The sequence below is a fragment of the Myotis daubentonii genome, chromosome 3 (assembly GCF_963259705.1).
Source record: "Myotis daubentonii chromosome 3, mMyoDau2.1, whole genome shotgun sequence".
Lineage (NCBI taxonomy): Eukaryota > Metazoa > Chordata > Mammalia > Chiroptera > Vespertilionidae > Myotis > Myotis daubentonii.
Window position 1 is genome coordinate 185,694,214 of NC_081842.1, and position 19,588 is coordinate 185,713,801.

The following is a 19,588-nucleotide window of genomic DNA, read 5'->3' on the forward strand; positions in this document are numbered from 1 at the left end:
CCTCTCACAAGTCTTCACTGATTACTCCCACCCTCCAATTTAGTTTCATCTCTATGATCCTGTAGCACCTGGAATACTACTTAACCTCTATCAAAGCCATTATCTCTTTTCCTTTCTCCAAAGCCAGAGCCCCTTGAGCAGTGGGGGCCCAACTATCAAGGTACTTGTTGAAAAATCAAGTGCTCAGTAAAACTGGTAGGAATGTGCAGTAGTGAACTTAGGAATCATTTTTCATTCCACAGACATTGAGCACTCACATTGTGACAGCACTATGCTGAATACAAAGATGAAGACATGGACCCCAGGCATCAGGGTCCCCAGGCACCATCAACTGAGGAAAAGAGAAGTGAATAATGCATAAAACACCGTAAGTGTTCGGACAGTGATGCGCAAGGCACATTGGACCTCTGAGTGTTTGGGTGGTGTGGGCACAGAATCACTGATTCTTAGGGCATTTCAGCGGAAGACGTATTACCCAGCACCTCCACCAGGCCAGGCACACGGTGGGTGGGTCAGGTGGAAAAGCGCTGGGGAATCAAGAAGCCGCTCCCAAGCTCCCAAAGTTGAGTAACACCTGGAGAAAAGCCAGCCCACCCAGCTCTGTGGTCAGCCAGAGGACCCCTAGAAGGCCATCCCAGCACATCAGGTCCCCGCGCCCCAGAGGGCGGAGCATGCCCAGTAACCAAGACGCGTGGCTACTGGGAAGAAGAGCCGCTGAGTCCCAGCCCCCAGGATGCCCGGGCCCCGAGGGGGCGGGGCCTCGGATGAGCGCCGCTTCCTCCCGCCCTGCCGTTCCCCTACCAGTGCCCCGTCCCCCCCCTCGTCCCCCCTCCCGCCTCGCCACGCGCCCGTCACCCTCCAGTCGGACGCCCGTTGCCCTGGCAACCGTCGCGCCGCGTCTTCCTGGGCAAGCTCCCTTTGGCCCGCAGATCCTATCGCCCGCTCCCCGCTGCCCCGCGATTTTCGGGTGGGCTCAGAGGCGGAGGGACACCAAAAAATGGCGGAGCGGAGCCAGACGGCGCTTGAGGCAGGTCTGTGGGGGCGTTCGGCCAGGGGAAGCGCCGAGGCTGCGCCTCAGTCCCGGGCCTGAGGGGACAGGGGGCTTGTGTGTGGCCCTGCTGCGGAGGAGGCGCCGCCGTGTGTTTGCGCAATGGGGCTATGACCTCGGGGTCAGGGGTCAAGGGAGGTGCCTACCCCTGGAGCAGCCGGCGGGGACCTCGGGGTCCCGGTGGCGCAGGGGTGTATGGAGGAGTGTGCACACCCCTGAGTGAACACGGACCTAGAAAGGGCTGGGACCCCAGGGAGGACACGGGACTGATGGGGGCTCATCATAGGGGTAGGCTGTGTCCTGGAGAGGATATACACAATCCCGTGGGAAAATGTGGGGGCTCCCTAAAGGGCACGGTCTGGGGAGAGTGGCTCCGATTCTGAGGAAGGCAGGTGTATTTAAGAAGAGTGTTACTTAATATCCAGCAGTGCCATGGAAGGGGATATACACCGGGTATTTGTGTTTTGAGGAAGTCTAGTGCCTTAGGGTCGCCCCTGGTCACAGAGAAAAGTATACTCACGTGGGAACATAAAAGGACAAGAGCCCCAGTCCTTCAGAACCCTGCCCAAGGAGGCTGGAGCCGGAGTGTGAGTGTGTATGGGGTCAGTGAGCTTGAAGGTCATGCAGAATCCAAGGGGAGCCTATCCACAGATCTCTGGGTGGAAGATAGTCTTTAAGAGGCAAGAAAACCCACAGGAGGAGAGATCCAGGATCGTATTCCTGAGGCGACCCCCTTGTAGACATGCCTGTGCTTGGAGAGAGAGTGACCCAAGTCTTACAGGATCATAGAAGACAGCAAGGATTTTTACAGTCCTGTGTGTGTGAGAAGGACTTTGTCCCTCAGATGGGTGGGGAACGGAAGAACTGGAGCCTCAATACAAGCGATACCTGGGTGTGTGTAGAAAAGCAGTGGTTTGGGGGATGTGAGTGGTGGTGGGTGATAGAAGTGGTATACAAGATCTTGTATCTGTGTCCTGATTAGGTATTTTGGTTACAAGAGTGACCCACTCGAATTATCCAGTCCTTGGGGGTTGGGGAGAAAGGTGGTGGTTTTGGTAAGACCATTCAGTGATTGGAACTAGATTCTAGAAACTATGAAACTATCAAGAATGGTTCAAGCGACCATTATCTCCCAAGACCTGCATGGTTTCTCTTTCTTTTGTGCCATCTTTGTTTCTTCCAAAAAGTAGTTCCTCTACTCAATTCATAGTTCAAGTTCTCTCATAACTTGAACATGCTTATTCCTTCATTCGTTTACTCAACAAATAGTTATTGAGTGCTAACTCTGTGCCAGGAAACAAGTTAGGCACTGGAAACTCCCTGCTTGTAATTTTGTTATCTTGTTCTTCCTCTAACCCTCCCATAGAATTACTGCCTTCAAATATATTATTTAATGTACTTATTATTTTTATTATTCATTGCCTGTCTTCTTCCACCAGAATGTAAGATCCATGAAGTCAAGCGTCTTTGTTGTTTTTATCAATCCCACATGTCCAAAACTGTACCTGGTATAGAGTAGGTTATTAATAAGTATTGTTAAATGAATAACTAAATGATCTGATATTGTCTAGAGGTTTAAGAAGCTTTCTCTGAAGAAATGGCATTTTAGCCAAGCTATAATCATGATTGAGTAAAGAGAATGGCAAAGAGTGGGCCAGGAGAGGAAAACCATGTGCAAAGACCCTAAGGTTGGAGGAAACATGATGTGCTGTATTTAAGGAACTAAGAGGACATAGGGCAGTAGGAGGAGAAAAGAGGTAAGCTGAAGCAGATCTTGCAGGGTCTTACAAGCTATGATATAAATTTTGATAAAAAAAATCCTAGGAATAATAGGAAGCCATAGACAGCTTTCAAGTGGGAGCATGACATGATTAGAAAAAAAATAAATAAAACTCTGGCTTTAGTGTGGAGAGCACAGAAGATACAAGAGTGGACATAGGGAGAATTGTTAGAAGGTAGCAGTGGAGATGGAGAGAAGGAATTAAGAAATGTTGAAGAGAGAAAATTAATAGGACTTCATGAAAAATGGAGATGATGAAGAAGGAAGTATCAGGCATACTTCTAATTTTCTAATTTGTGTCGCTGGATAGTTGGTGGTGCCATTATGGAGATAGGGAGCCCTGGAAGGAACCTGGTATAGGTTTGAGAGGGAAGATCATGAGATTGGTTCTGGACATATGGAGTATGAGTTATCTTTGAGATATCCAAATAAGTGGAGAGTTTGGCAAGGCAGTTGAATGAACATGAAAAGTCTGAGCTGGCATAGAAATAATTACTGAACTCACAGTGTGGGTGAAATTCCCATGAGGGAGAGTAAAGAGTGTGGTGAGAAGAGGCCTAGGATGAAATGTTCAGTAGCTGCATTATTTTAGTGCCTTCCATAGATACTGAGAATGTATAACCAGAGAGATAGAGGGCAATCAAACAAATGTTTCAAGATAAATGGCCTACTCAACAGATTGAATGCTGCCAAGTGGTATTGAAAGGATGACTGGAACAATAGATTTAGCATTATTGGTAACCTCAATTGATCAAGGCACCAACCATTTATCTTCTGAATTACTATTAACTGGCTCAATCTTTGTGTCTTAATTCAGATTCCCAAGAGAGAGAATCTGATTGACACACATCATCTTTTCCCATCAGGTCATGTCATAGATGATAAGCCAGTGTAGGATTGACTGATTTTGGATTAGGTGTCCAGCTATTGCTGGCTGAAGTAATCTGATACAAAATATGTCTTTCAGGTGATTTTTAAAATCTAATTAGCAATAGCTAACATTTATGGAGTGTTTATTATGTGCCAGACATTGTACTAAGTGCATATGTCTTAATATACTTCAGCATTATAACTACTTTCTAAGGTAGTATCTCTATTTAATAAATATGTGAAGAAGTTTTGGCACAGAGAAGTTAAGCAACTTGCCTAAGATCTGCAAATAATTAGTAAGATGGTAGTTTTTTGGCTATTTTAGCATTATCTAGATTTATTATTTGGCTTTCTATTTGTATTAAAATATACAACATACTGAAGAAATAATAGCCACGATGAAAATTCCTGCTGTACAGGAAATATTCTAAGCTAAGCATATATTAGCAAAGGAGAAGTAGAAAGAAATATGGCTCAGATCCTTATTTAAATTCTGTTTCTGTGACTTACTAGATGTTGACCTTGGATTCAAATATTCTGGTCAGTTTCTTCCTCTGTAAAATGGAGATGATATTTGTAGGATAGTTGTAATAATAGAGATAATATATCTGAAGAGCCTAATAAATATTTTCCCTCGTTCCACTGAAGCTTGAATATAAAATAATTCAAATGTATTATATATACTTTACATATAAAAGCAAGCTTTAAACATAAAGCAATATTAGACATTCTTCTTTTTGATTTTTCTTCATTGATATAATTGATTTGCTATCAGAAGAAAGGTAGACATCAAGTTCTGGAGAATGTAGAATTGTCTGAATTGTGTTCATGGGACATGTCTTATATAAAGTGTATTTTAAAGATTTATTGAAGGAGTACACGGACACAAACTTTTTTGGTCATGCATATAGATAGCTCTATAGAAAGGTCAGATTGAGAAAAGAAAGTTTCTTCTTTTAAATATTGTACTTTAAAACAAGGACATGAATGTCAGAATTTTTCTCCCTGTCCAACAACTTGACTCTTAAAAAAAGAAACCTTATAGTTAATGAAATAATCAGGTAATATAGTGATTTAAATTAAAGTTAGTTATTTCAGTAAGCCAATATTTTGCCATTTGTTTCTTTCAGGCTCTTTATATATATCTTGTATTATCTCACAAAATTCTTGCAAGGGGATGTAATTATTGAAGCTTTACATCTGAGAAAATTAGGGTTCAGAAAGATTAAGTGGTGTAACTAAGATTTCACAACCAATAATAACCCACCTGGCTCTAACTTCCATACTAATAGGACTACTCTACTCTGCCTCCTGGCTTTATTTTCTGGGTATAAAATCTCATTAATGATAGGAGGGGATGGCACACTGTAGAACTTAAAATAACACCAATATTCTTACGTAGAGGAAGACAAATGTATTAATATGGTAAGTGCTCATTTGTTTCTAATTACTCTAATCATGGGGTTAATGAAGTTTCTCATTTTAGACATCTCTAGATACTCATGGAGTAAATTAGTAATAGGTAGTAGAGACAAAAATAGCAGTTAACATATGCTTGCTGCATAGTAGGCATTTGATAACTATTTGTGGCCAAATGAATGAAACATTTTTTATCTATATATTTTTATGATTTAAATATTTGAATTCAGGATATTGGAAGCTGAGGATGTTGACGCAAATGAAGGGGAATATGGAGAAAATTTTGATATTTTACAAAACAAAATATCCTAAATTGAATACAATACAAACAGAATTGGTGAATTGGTGATGGAATAAGCTCATTTAAAACTTCATTTGGAAGTGTCTGTCTCGTTAGGAAACATGACACAGTAAATGTGACATGGGTTTTGGAATTAAACAGATAAGATTTAAAATTCCAACTTTATCACTTACTGTGCTTCTCTGAGCCTCAGTTTTATTCATCTTTAAAATGGTGATGATACTAAATCTCTACTCAGTAGGGTTCTGAGGGTCTACATAATTTACATGATAGAGTAGAAATTCTAACTCACTGGATTAATTAATACCTTCTATTCCCTGAGACATGCAGCTTCATATATGTTTAAAGAGCCTCTCTGATCATGTAGCTAACCCAGGTACTGAGGGAAAGCAACTTTATAAATGTGCATGGGTGGGACTTGTGTCCTAATGTCATAAATACATTAAGAACTTACAATACTTTTAATTAAAACTGGAAGTATTATCCAAAGCAGTATTATTCCAACTTTCTATTTTACTAATGTCATTACCAGTGTACCACCACAAGAACAGCAATGATTATGAGAGATGCTAGTAAAATGTTTGCAGCCTGATAAAAATGATTGAAAATGTTTTGAACTTTCCTATAAAAGACTGAAAGGCCTTATCTCTGTTTAGGTATATCAGTGTTGTGGGGTCTTGATATGAAGCTCAGCGTCACTCTTATTATAGAACTGGATGAAGAATCAAGTGGTTTAATAAAGGGGTTGGATAATATTTGTTCTTTTCTCTGAGGCCACTGGGTCTTTTAATTTAATGTTAAAGTAGTCTAAGATTCAACTTTGTAAAAACAGATTTCCCCTATATTTTGAGGAGGGAATTATGATCTAAGTTACTCTTTTTATTAATTTCTAGAAGCTTATTTAATAAGGTCCTAAGAAAGAGATATTTTCCTTTGTTTTACATCAACATTTTCAGAGTTAGGACTAATTTTAAATTGTGTCACACTGATTATATCTTTTCTGTCACTGGGAGATTTGTGTTTTGTGACTAGATCAGTAATTTTTTTAATTAGCTAAATTTTTTCAATTAAGGATCTCAGTAGAAATCGAGGTTTTGCATATATTTTTTAAAAATCTGAAGTGTTATGTCCTCAGACAATGAGTGTTTTAATTAATTAGTGAACCAGACTATCTTCTCAAGCAAGGAGAGAATGAGTGAGAAATTTTTCTTTACTATTTGTACATCTGTACTTTCAAACAAATGGGACTACACCACATTAAAACACTTTTACACAGCAAAATAAAACAAAACAAAACAACAACAACAAAACACACACCCATCAACAAAATGAAAAGGCAACCCACTGCATGAGAGAACATATTTGCTAATAATACATCTGATAAGGGGTTAATTTTCAAAATATAATTTTCAAAATATATAAGGAAGAACTAATAAAACAACACTGAGAAGCCAGCCCAATTAAAAAATGGGCAAAGGATCTAAATAGACACTTCTCCAAAGAGGACATTCTGATGGCCAATAGATATGAAAAGATGCTCAGTGTCACTACTCATCAGAGAGATGCAGGTTAAAACCAGGAGGGTATATCACCTCATGCTCACCACAAGTGCTGGAAAGGATGTGCACTGTTGGTGGGAATTCAGACGGGTGCAGCCACTGTGGAAAATAGCATGGAATTTCCTCAAATTAAAAATCGAACTGCCTTTGGCCCAGTGATCCCCCTTCTGGGTATACATCCTAAGAATCTGGAAACACCAATCAGAAAGAAGATATGTACCCCTATGTTCTATTTACAATAGCTAAGATCTGGAAACAGTCCAAGTGCCCATCAGTAGATGAGTGGATCAAAGAGTTGTGGTACATTTACACAATGGAATACTATGTGACTGTATAAAAGAAGGAAATCTTTTCTTTGCAACAACATGGATGGATCAGGAGATTATTATGCTAAGCAAAATAAACCAGGCAGAGAAAGACAAATATCACACAATCACACTTGTAAGTGTAATCTGAAGAACAAAATAAAATGAGGAACAAAATAGGACCAGAGGCATGGATCTATGGAACAGACTGAGAGATCTCAGAGGGGAGGAGGATGGGAAGGGTGGAAGGATGGGAAGAGATCAACCAATCCTATCTAATAAATAGGGAATATGCTAATTGACCCTCACACCGTCGAAAAGATGGTGGCACCCACAGCCAATAAGGAGGGAATATGCTAATTGACTGTCCCGCCCTGAAGGATGGCGGTGCCCACACCACAGGATGGCGGTGCCCGAGGCTAGGCAACTAGAGCCGGCTGAGGCTTGGGCTGCTGGCAGTGGCAGTAGCAAAGGTGTGATGGGGGCGTTGCCTTCCCCTGATTGCTGGGTTTCCTCCCGCCCCTGAGGGCTCCTGGATTGTGAGAGGGGGCAGGCCGGGCTGAGGGACTCCCCTTCCAGTGCATGAATTTTCATGCATCGGGCCTCCAGTGAATATATATTCATGTATGCATAGCCCATAGACACAGACAATAATGTGGTGAAGGCCTAGAGCATCAGGTGCAGGGTGGAGGGAGGCAGGGGTAGGGAATGTGAGACATCTGTAATACTGTCAACAATTTAAAATGAGCAATTAAAAAAACATTGCCAACCATCCTTGAAAACACTACCCCTGCACTTAAAATTGTGAGAATGAATTTTCTTATTAGAGAAAGCATCCTTATACTGTCAGTATCTGCTTTGAACAATACAGTGGGGCCTTGACTTACGAGTGTCCCGACTAAGGAGTTTTTTGAGATACCAGCTGTCTCTCGGCCGATTTTTTGCATTGAGTTGATAGAGTAATTTGAGTTAATGAGCTCCTTAACGAGCTCGGTCTCGGAACGAATTAAACTTGTAAGTCAAGGCCCCACTGTACATACTTTGAGACTTTAGAAGTTTAAATAAAATAAGCTTTCAAAAAGAGGGTTAAGTATTGTCAGAATATTAATATTGCTTCTGCTCTAGCAAGGTAAATGTTCTTATATTGATGATTTTAATTTTTTCAAGCTCTTTATCTTTTTATGTATCCATCCATTCTCTATTTAAAAGAAACTAGAAATTAGTAAAGTCTGTAAACTTTTAATCTCTAGTTTTCTGGATTTATTTTTCTGCTCTAGACTTTGTCCTTTCATTGCTTTGGTTAAGTAGAAAAGATTGGCCGACAGAATAAATCCTAGGTCTTTGGTTCCTTCTGCCTTCCATTTTTTTAAAAAAACATTTTCTCTCTTTTTATTACATGGGTATTATCTGTTTGGTAGGCCAATAGAAATCTCTGGTTCTTAAGTATTTCAGGTCTAAAGTGGATGTGCTGCTTACTACTGCCAGCTATCTTGAGTATTATAAATATTTAATGTCAAAGAGAAGAAATAGTCTAGGAAATATAATTTAAAATATACTTATGTATCTGGAATTTCCTAAAAATCAAGTTTGACTTTTAAATACCTCAGAGTTTTAAAAATGATAAATAAGGGCTTAAAATCCATTTTTATTCATATTGGTTTTCTAAATCTAAGAAAACTGCTTCTGATGAAAATAAAGCAATCATGGATGGGAATCACCAAATTTCTTAATTCTGATGCTATCTTTATAAAGCAAGTTTTATAAAGTTTTAATTAGTCATAAAAATGTAAATAATTATGTGGCATTTAAATAAAGAAAATAAATATTTCAAACTGTTTAAGCTTTATTTGAACCATACTTATCAAATTCTTACATATATTCAAATTATTTTGTGTACAGCTTTTCTAATTTTGCACATTTTCATTACAAGTTTATAAGTACAGTATATTTAGAAGTAAGAGATTTAACATGATTTCTAATTCCCCCCCACCTCCTCACTCTCTAAGTCAGCGGTTCTCAACCTGTGGGTCATGACCCCTTTGGTGGTTGAACGACCCTTTCACAGGGGTCACCTAAGACCATCCTGCATATCAGATATTTACATTACAATTCATAACAGTAGCAACATTACAGTTATGAAGTAGCAACGAAAATAACTTTATGGTTGGGTCACAACATGAGGAACTGTATTTAAAGGGCCAGAAGGTTGAGAACCATTGCTCTAAGTATATCATGCAATTACTCTTTTAGGAAAGAAAGAAATAGAAAATTATATTATTGAAGGCATAATCACCAGGAAAGAATTAAAAAGTGCCTGAGTTTTTAAGATGCTCTCTTGTACTTATATTATTCAACTACTGTAAGGTCTGTGGCTTCTGTGAGGAGATAACTGTGAAGTGATAATATTTTGGGGCTTTCTGGAACATTTCAGAATAATAGAACTGATTAGTATTTTATATTTGAACTTCTTATTTTTTATTTTATTTTATTTTATTTTTAATCTTCACCTGAGGATATTTTTCCATTGACTTTTAGAGAGAGTGGGAGAGAGAGGGCAAGACAGAGAGAAATATCAATGTGAGAGAAACACATCAATTGATTGCCTCCTGCATGAGTCCCTACCAGGGCCCAGGCTGGGGAGGAGCCTGAAACTGAGGTACATGCCCTTGACTGGAATCGAACCCAGGATCCTTTGGTCAGCAGGCAGACGCTCTATTCACCGAGCAAAACTGGCTAAGAATGAGCTTCTTTTTTTCTCTTTTTAAAAATTTTTATTTTTTTAAATTTTTTTTATTGTTATTTTTTAAATATATTTTATTGATTTTTCACAGAGAGGAAAGGAGAGAGATAGTCAGAAACATCGATGAAAGAGAACCATCGATCAGTCGCCTCCTGCACATCCCCCACTGGGGATGTGCCCGCAACCCAGGTACATACCCTTGACCGGAATCGAACCCGGGACCTTTCAGTCCGCAGGCCAACGCTCTAGCCACTGAGCCAAACCGGCTTTGGCGAAAATTTTTATTTTTTAATTACAGTTTACATTCAATATTATTTTATATTAGTTTCAGGTATACAGCATATTGGTTAGACAATCATTCTATATAATAAAGAGGTAATATGAAAATTGACCCTCACTCCATCATGCCGTCACAAGATGGCTGCGCCCACAGCAGAGGCAGGGTTCACGTAATGAGCTATAACAAGCAATCAGCAGGGACCTGAAGCTGCGTGGCACCGGGCCAGGGTGGGGGACCTGAGGCTGTGCCCCTGCCTAGCGGGGCTTGACCGAGGGCCTGAGGCCACATCCCCCCGCCCCGGTGCCAGGCTGGGGGACCTGAAGCCATGCTCCTGGCCCAGTGGGGCTTGACGGGGGACCTGAGGGTGTGCTCCCCACCCAGTGGGGCTTGATGGGGACCCTGAGGCTGCACCCCCCTCACCCGGCAGGGCTTGACAGGGTCCTGAGGCTGTGCCCCCCGCCTGGTGGGGCTTGACATGGGTGTGGCCGGCTGGGTCTGAATCTCGCCCACTGGGGGTGGGGCCGGCCAGGTCTGGGTCTTGCGCAATTTTGAGGTGCATGTGGGTAGGCGGGGACTTGACTCTGGGTCCCGCGGCATGTCCCAGACTCTGATAGGAGGAAGATTTTCATATACATTTTACTAATTTTCTTTTGTCTCTGACACTTCTATTATAGAGATAGGGCAAATAGCAATATTAAAATATTTCCTCTAATTAATTCCCTTTTAATGTGCACAAATTTCGTGCACTGGGACACTAGTATACTTTATAAAGTGTTCCCCCATTATTTCCAGTATCTACCTGGCACCATATATAATTATTACTCTATTATTAACTATATTCCCTATGCTGAACTTTACTTCTCCATGACTATTTTGCAACTACTTTATAAAAAAAATCTTTATTGTTGAGATTATTGCAGATATCCCTCTTTTCTCCCCCCCCCCATTTCCCCCTCCACACAGTTCTTGCCCCACCCCAGGCCTTTGCCACCCTATTGTCTAGGTCAGTGGTTGGCAAACTGTGGCTCGCGAGCCACATGCAGCTCTTTGGCCCCTTGAATGTGGGGGCAGAGTTGGGGGCGACCTGGCCAGCAGAGGGGCAGTTAGGAGTGATCAGGCCGGCACGCAGAGGCTGTGAGGGTGATCAGGCCAGCAGGGGGGGGGGGCAGTTATTCCGAGCCACAGTTTGCTGACCACTGGTCTAAGTCCATAGGTAATGCATATATGCTTATAAGATCTTTGTATAATCTCTTCCCGCTCTTCCACTCCCCCCTTCCCTCTGATAATCATCAGTCTGTTCCATTTCCATGCCTCTAATTCTATTTTATTCACCAGTTTATTCTGTTCATTAGATTTCTTGTTTATTTTGATTTTTAGACTCAGTTGTTTATAGGTATGTATTTGTTGCCATTTTGTCATTTATATTTTTGATCTTTTTTCTTCTTCCTCTTCTTAAAGAATACCCTTTAACATTTCATATAATACTGGTTTGGTGGTGATGAACTCCTTTAGCTTTTTCTTGTCTGTGAAGCTCTTTATCTGACCTTCAATTCTAAATGATAGCTTTGCTGGATAGAGTACAATAGGTCTTCAGATTACATTGGAGATCCGTTCCTACAGTGCGACATAACGCAATTTTTACCATAAGTTGGAAACCCCCTACATAAGCACCTATGTCACTCACATGGAGCACATACACAGCAGTAATGAAATGAAACAGTAAACAAAAATTTAAAAGAAAGATAACAATTCCTGACCTTTATTTGTGGTATATAAATAATAAAAAACATAAAGCACATATGTACGTAATTTGAAATGATGAATTTTTTTTTTATAAATAAGTGGGATATGGCGACGTAACCATGAAATGACATATGTCGAGTCTGATGTAACCCGAGGACTGCCTGTACTCTTGATTGTTATTCATCACTTTGAATATCTCTTGCCACTCCCTTCTGGTCTGCATAGTTTCTGTTGAGAAATCAGCTGATAGTCGTATGGGCATTCCCTTGTAGTTAACTAACTGCTTTTCTCTTCCTGCTTAAGATTCTCTCTTTGTCTTTAGCCCTTGGCATTTTAATTATGATGTGTCTTGGTGTGGTCCTCTTTGGGTTCCTCTTGTTTGGGACTCTTTGTGCTTCCTGGACTTGTAAGTCTATTTCTGTCACCAGGTAGGGAAAGTTTTCTGTCATTATTTCTTCAAGTAGGTTTTCAATGTCTTGCTCACTCTCTTGTTCTGGTACCCACAGAATTCAAATGTTGGTACACTTGAAGTTGTTCCAGAAGCTCCTTGCACTATCTTCATATTTTTGGATTCTTTTTTCTTTTTGCTCTTCTGGTTGGGTGTTTTTTGCTTCCTCATATTTCAAATTGTTGATTTGATTCTCAGAATCCTCTGCTGTTGAATCCCTGTATGCTATTCTTTATTTCAGTCAGTATATGCTTAATTTCTGACTGGTCATTTTTCATTTTTTTGGAGGTTTCTAGAAGATTCTTGTGTAACCTTATAAACATGGTTTTGAACTCTATATCCAGTAGTTTGCTTTCTTCCATTTCTTTCATTTGTGACATGTTTCTTTGTCTCTGTATTTTGGCTGCTTCCCTCTGTTTCTATGTATTGGGTAGAGCTGCTATGTCTCCTTAAGTTGATAGAGTGGTCTTGTGTAGGGCCCAGTGGCTCAGCCTCCCCAGTCACCTGAGCTGGGAGCTCTAGGTGCACCCCTTTGTGGGCTGTGAGCACAGTCTTGTTGCAATTGAGACTTGATTGCTGTCGGTGTCACTGAGAGGAAGTGACCTACAGGCCAATTGGGTGTGAAGACCAGTTATGATTACAGTGGGAGAGCTGCTGTGCAGAAGATACCCCTATGGAGCAGGACTTGCTTCAGTGGGGCTTTGGTGCTCACTGAGTCTGCCTCTTGAGTGTTCGCTTATGGATGTGTAGAGTTATAATTTGGTATGATCTGACAATGACAGTGACCACTGGGTACACTGGCTCTTGGGTCTCCAGGGAAGTGCAGAGTCAGCTACTGCCTGGGGCCACCCAACTGGAGCTACAGAGAGATTTTCAGATTCCTTTTCTTTGTGTTGGGTTTGGGAGTGCCCAGGTGAGGCCAAGCTATGAAGCAAGGCAGGCTGGTGCTGGTGCTGGGTCTTGGGCCTTTTATTGATATGTTTGGGGCTCCCTGACCCAGCTGCAGTTAGTTTGAGAAATTTTAGCCTGAGCAAGGACAGGCCATCCATGTACACAGCTTGGGTGGGGCTGTAAATTGGATGAGCCATAGTCTTAGGGAATCACCAGGACAGAGCAAACAGAAATGGCTGGCAGTCAGCCCTGTGACTAGAGAAGTCCTGGCATAGGCACAATTATCTCTGTGAGCACCTCCATCTGGGAGAAAGCTGCCCTTGAATTCCTGCTCTGATGCCTGACAATCCAGTTCCTCATCATGTGTGTCTGTGCCCCTTAAGAGCCTCACCCTGGTGCTGGAGCTCAGAGGAAGTGGGACCTTGTAAGTTCAGTTTGTTGTGCAGGTCTTTTAAGAGGAACAGCTGGGTCTCCAGCAGCCTCTGTGTTACTGAGCCCCAATCCGCACTGGTTTTTACAGCCCGTAATCCTTACTGCCCATAGGCACTTCTTTTCCCAGCTTTGGGACCCTGGGCTAGGGGGTCTGGTGTGGGGCTGGGACCCCTTTCTGGGTGGCCTCTGCAGAGAGGTTCTCCCTCCTAATTAAAAAAGCAGCACACATGGCTACTGGACCAGCCCATTCTGTGCCTCCGCACCTCCTATCAGTATCAGTGTGCTTTCTTCTTTACTTCTCTAGTTGTAGGACTTTCATTCAGCCAGCTTTCCAGCCGTTCTGGATTGTGGTTATTCTGAATCTATGCCCCCATCTTCCTTCTCCCTGAATTTTTCTTTAAAAAAAATTTTTTTTATCCTCTCCTAAGGATTCCATTGATATTTAGAGAGAGTGGAAGAGAGTGGGAAAGATAGAGAGAAATACCTATGTGAGAGAGATACAGCCATTGACTGCCTCCTGTGCGAGCCCTGCTCAGGGCCCAGGCCAAGGAGAAGCCTGCAACCGAGGTACGTGCCTTTGACTGGAATTCGAACCTGGGACCCTTTGGTGCACAGCCTGAGGTTCTATCTACTGAGCCAAGCTAGCTAAGGCATCCATGAACTTATTTTTAAAGAACAAAGTTATGGACATTCAGCTTTTTGATTTTTCTTTTTAAATCAGCAAAGCAACATCTCTTGATTTAAAACAAAGGGGAATTCTTCAGATAAATGCCCAGAAATGGAATTGCTAGGTCATAGGGTAGTTCTATTTTATTTTTTTGAGGAACCTTCATACTGTTTTCCATAGTAGCCGCACCAATTTATAATCCTATCAGTAGTGCATGAGGGTTCCCTTTTCTCCACATCTGTCCACCACTTGTTTGTTGACTTATTGACGGTATCCATTCTTATAGGTGTGAGGTGAATATCGCATTGTGATTTTAAATTACATCTCCCTGATGATTAGTGATGTTGAGCATCTTTTCATATATATGTTGGCCTTCTATTTGTCTTCTTTGGAGAACTGTCTGTTCATGTCCTCTGCCCATTTTTAAAGCTGATTGTTTGAATTTTTTGGCATTAAGTTATGTGAGCTCTTTATTTATTTTGGATAATTTACCCCTTATCAGATTTATCATTGGTGAGTATTTTCTCTCAGTCAGTAAGTTGTCTTTTCATTTTGTTGATGGTTTCCTTCACTGGGCAAAAATTGTTTAGTTTAATGTAGTCCATTTGTTTATTTTTTCTTTTGTTTCCCTTGCCTGAGGAGACAAAAAATATTGCTACGAGTGATGTCAAAAAGAGTTCTGGATATTTATCCAAAGAAATCTAGAACACTAATTTGAAAACATTTATGCACCCCTATGTTCATAGCAGCCTTATTTACAATAGCCAGGATATGAAAACAACCTAAGTTGCTTTTATAAAGAAGATGTGGTGCATATGTATAATGGAATATGACTCAGTCATGCAGAAGAATGAAATCTTGCCATTTGTGACATGGATGGCCCTAGAGCAGCTGTGGGCAAACTACGGCCCGCGGGCCAGATCCGGCCCATTTGAAATGAATAAAACTAAAAAAAAAAAAAGACCGTACCCTTTTATGTAATGATGTTTACTTTGAATTTATATTAGTTCACACAAACACTCCATCCATGCTTTTGTTCCGGCCCTCCGGTCCAGTTTAAGAACCCATTGTGGCCCTTGAGTCAAAAAGTTTGCTCACCCCTGCCCTAGAGAGTATTATGCTAAGTGAAATAAGGAAGCGATAAATATTATTTGATTTCACTTACATGTGGAATCTAAAAAATAAATATTAAAACAGAAACAAACTCATAGATACAGAGAACAAATTGATGGTTACCAGATGGGAGGGGTTGGGAAATTGGGTGAAAAAGATGAAAGGGGGTAGGAAGCACAAATTGCCAGTTATAAAAATTGTCATGGGGATATAAAGTACAGCATAGGGAATATAGTCAATAATATTGTAATAACTATGTGTGGTGCCAGGTGGATACTAGACTTACCAGGGCAATAAGTTTGTAAGGTATATAAATGTCTCATTGCTATGTTGTACACCTGAAACTAATAACAATGTCAGCAGTAACTGAAAAATACATTTAAAAAGATGATATAAATACCAGTATAGGCCTAGGTTAAGCTGTGCAAACTACTTATCTATGTGACATACCTGTCTGGGGCTTGTCCCCTCATTGTTCCTGACTGTCCTGATCATACTTTAATAGTGATATGCCATCAGAGCCTTTTCTTCCTGGGCAGGCCATCAAGATGCAGATCAGCCTTCTTTACATTTAAAATGAGCATATGTTGCCTCCTCTTTTTTTAAAGCTCTACCATGTGCTGCTTTTTGAGAAATTAATCCATTAGTTTATGTAGATATACCATCATCTATTATTTCTTTCAGCCTACTTGGGAACTGAGGCATTGCATTTACACTAGACTTAGTTGAGGATTTGAGTGGTAGCAGTCAGGTTGTGTGATCTTTGGTATACATAATACATGGAAAGGACTCTGAGTCTCATTTTTTTCTTAGAATATATGGTACATGTACTAGTTTATTTCTATTGTCAATTGTGTAGCACTATATGAATGTAAGGTATGAAGGCATTTTTTGTGATGTTATTTGGATATTTAACAGCTTACTCTATTGTGATGCCCTGTCTTTCTGGACAAAGAAACATTTTTAAGTATATAGCACAAAATATAACTGGTACTAATACTAATTCTCTTGCAGTTACTACTCCTACTTTTAAAGTACTTTTAAGAACGGAGATTGAGTTTAGAAAAAACTAGGATTGAAGTGATTTTTATAGCTGTAGAACCAAAGTTTTTTCTTAGATGTTCTTTGAGTTGTTCTGGTAATGTGTGATGATCTTAGATGTATTTGATTTAGAACTACTTATTTTAGTAGTGAAACCAGTCAGAGGAAGCAAAGCCATTATGAGTGGAAATCCGATCAGACCAGGAGAGCAAAGACTTGGATCATTTTTTCTTTTGCATCATACAGGCAAGCTTTTCTATGTAAAAAATTAAGTGATGTAATGTATAGCATATTGAGCATAGTTAACAGTATTGTGTCATATATTTGAAAGTTACAAGAGAATAGATCTTAAAAGTTCTCATCATAAGGAAAAATATTTTGTAACTTTGTGTGGTGATGGATGTTAACTAAACTTATGGTAGTCATTTCACAGTATATACACATATATCAAATCATTTTGTTGAACATCTAAACTAATACAATGTTAAAGGCCAGTTATATCTCAATTAAAATAAAACCCAAAACAAAATAGTAACATCAACGTATTTTCATTTTGCCAGAAAAGCTCTATATCATTGAAGGATAAAGGTTTATGCTAGTGAGGACCTGTCTCTATTGTAGCTCTGCAAAGTTCTGGGAAACAGGAAAAATGCCCAAGGAGAAAATTGACTAAATGGCCTTTCAGTTCTATTATTTCCTCTTTCCCTTCAGAGTGATACAATGAAACTTGCCTCTTGGTACTCTCAGATAGTATGCTTAGAAAAGACTAGATAAATGGGTAGATAAAAACTTGATCCAATTGCATTCTTAAGAGTAATTAGAGAACAAGTTCAAGCTATTTTTATTTTCTCTGGGTTTTATAGTTCTAAACTGTTTAAAATAAGCTTAATATTGTTTAAAGGTAGACATATTTTTTGCATTTTCTCTAAATATATAAAATTGGTGACTTACTGTTTTAAATAAGCTAAATATGCATATAGCAAAGGACTATATTTCTTTCCTGTGAGTCTTCATATATACTTTTATTACCTTAAATAAATGCCCAAAAATTACTTCCATGAAATAAAGGATTAAAAGGCTAACTATACCTCAAATTTATTATTAAAAAGGTTAATTATTTTGATTATACTTATACATGTATTTTCAGTTATTTGTGTGGTTAAGAGCATGAAATTGAGGTAGATTGTGTGAGTTCAAATTCTGACTATTTACCTATGATTATTTAACAACTGATTGAGTTAATATTAGCAAAGTACTTAGTATAGTGCTAAACATATAATATAAGTATTTGTTAAAAACATTTAAAAAGTTTTATTGTGAGGAATTAGATGACTTTCAAGTTCATAGTGTCTGTACAGTATTTGAACAGGGTATGAGCTCAATGAACATTTTTGGATTTGTGGTTACCTTACACATTATATGTATATGGTGTTGTGCCCAGATTTCAAGATCCCCAAGAAAACCACACCAGGGAGCCGGCCAGTCTGATGCAAAAGCAGAGGGTCCTTTATTGAGCTAGCTCGGCTCCGCCTCCTGGCCAATGCAGCGACCGGAAGCAGAGTGTCCCCACCGTGGGAAAAACAGGGTTTTAATAGGGGGTGGAGTAAGGGGAGGGGAGCTGACTGTGGGCCCTGCCGATTGGTCAGGCGCCAGTCGGGTCTTCTTACACAGGATGTGGTCATCTCTATGGCGCGCACGTCCCTTGATTGTCATTGGTTAGTTTAAAGAAATCCCAGGCGTGGCCAGCAGGGGCCTGGGCTTCCGGGAAGAAGGTACTCTCCTGAGCACATGGCGGCTGCCCCAACATGGAGGGTACGGGGCAAGATGGAGGGCATAGCCCTCACCCTTTCATATGGCATATTTTAGATGAATGATACCAAACACAAAAATGCTTACCATTATTTTATTTGTTGTTACATTGCTATTTTAGATAGCTTCTCACATTTTCTAGAAGCATTGAAAAATATATTTGATTTGTTTTCTGAATACTGATAACAGATTGCTTGAATCTCTTCTCTAAAGATATGTTAGCATGGCCACCTAATTATTAAAAACTGTTGAATTGGTTTGTCTTTAGGAAGAACTGTTTTAGATAGTTCAGCTCTTGTTATCATAATGCTAATATAAAAGTGTTAACAATACCAAAGCTCTTTGGCTTATTTCTTAGAAAATGACATAAGTAATTTCAAAACTCTTATGATTGAGACTGTTTTTCTGCCTCTTCTTGATACTTGTGGATAAAATTAGTGTTACTCTAATGACTTGGCATAGAGTACTAACAAAGCACTGCAAAGTGATATACTTGACAGTCATAGTTAGTATGTGCTGATATGTTTTATAAATCTGTTTTTCCCCCTAGGGTACATAGATCATTTTCTTTAGCAGCAGGGAAGTGGTTTCCTAAAGGAATAAATGACTAACCCATCAAATCTTTTGTAGACTTTGGGGGATAGATAATAGATAGGCATTCCAGGTATCACACAAACATTTTCTTACCAAGAGATATGAGAAGAAAAAGGAAGGTTATAATTTGGAATAACAGATAACTGGCAGTATGAGATATATTAGTATTTAGAGTATATAGAAGAATATAGGTATTTTTTGTTTTGTTTACTATGGGCATTGGTATCTCAGAAGTAAGTTCATTAAGTTTAGTAAAAAATTTCTGGGACTTTAGGCTTCAATAAGAAGAAAGATGAGCAAAATATTTGGTTTTAAAGGAATGTAATATATATTATAAAAATCCAGTGGCCCTAATGCAGTGGTTCTCAACTTTCTGGCCCTTTAAATACAGTTCCTCATGTTGTGACCCAACCATGAAATTATTTTCATTGCTACTTCATACCTGTAATGTTGCTACTGTTATGAATCGTAATGTAAATATCTGATATGCAGGATGGTCTTAGGCGACCCCTGTGAAAGGGTTGTTGGACCACCAAAGGGGTCGCGAC

At 39.8% G+C, this 19,588-nt stretch overlaps 1 protein-coding gene across 1 annotated transcript in view; it reads left to right on the plus strand.

Annotated features, from left to right (window-relative positions):
- The first annotated feature begins 733 nt into the window (after positions 1 to 733).
- Positions 734 to 19,588, plus strand: part of LOC132229760 (uncharacterized) — a 122,081-nt gene continuing 103,226 nt past the window's right edge. Inside the window, exon 1 of the mRNA XM_059686230.1 lies at positions 734 to 1,031. Within this exon, the coding sequence (XP_059542213.1) occupies positions 734 to 1,031 (298 nt within the window). The remainder of the gene's footprint in view (positions 1,032 to 19,588) is intronic.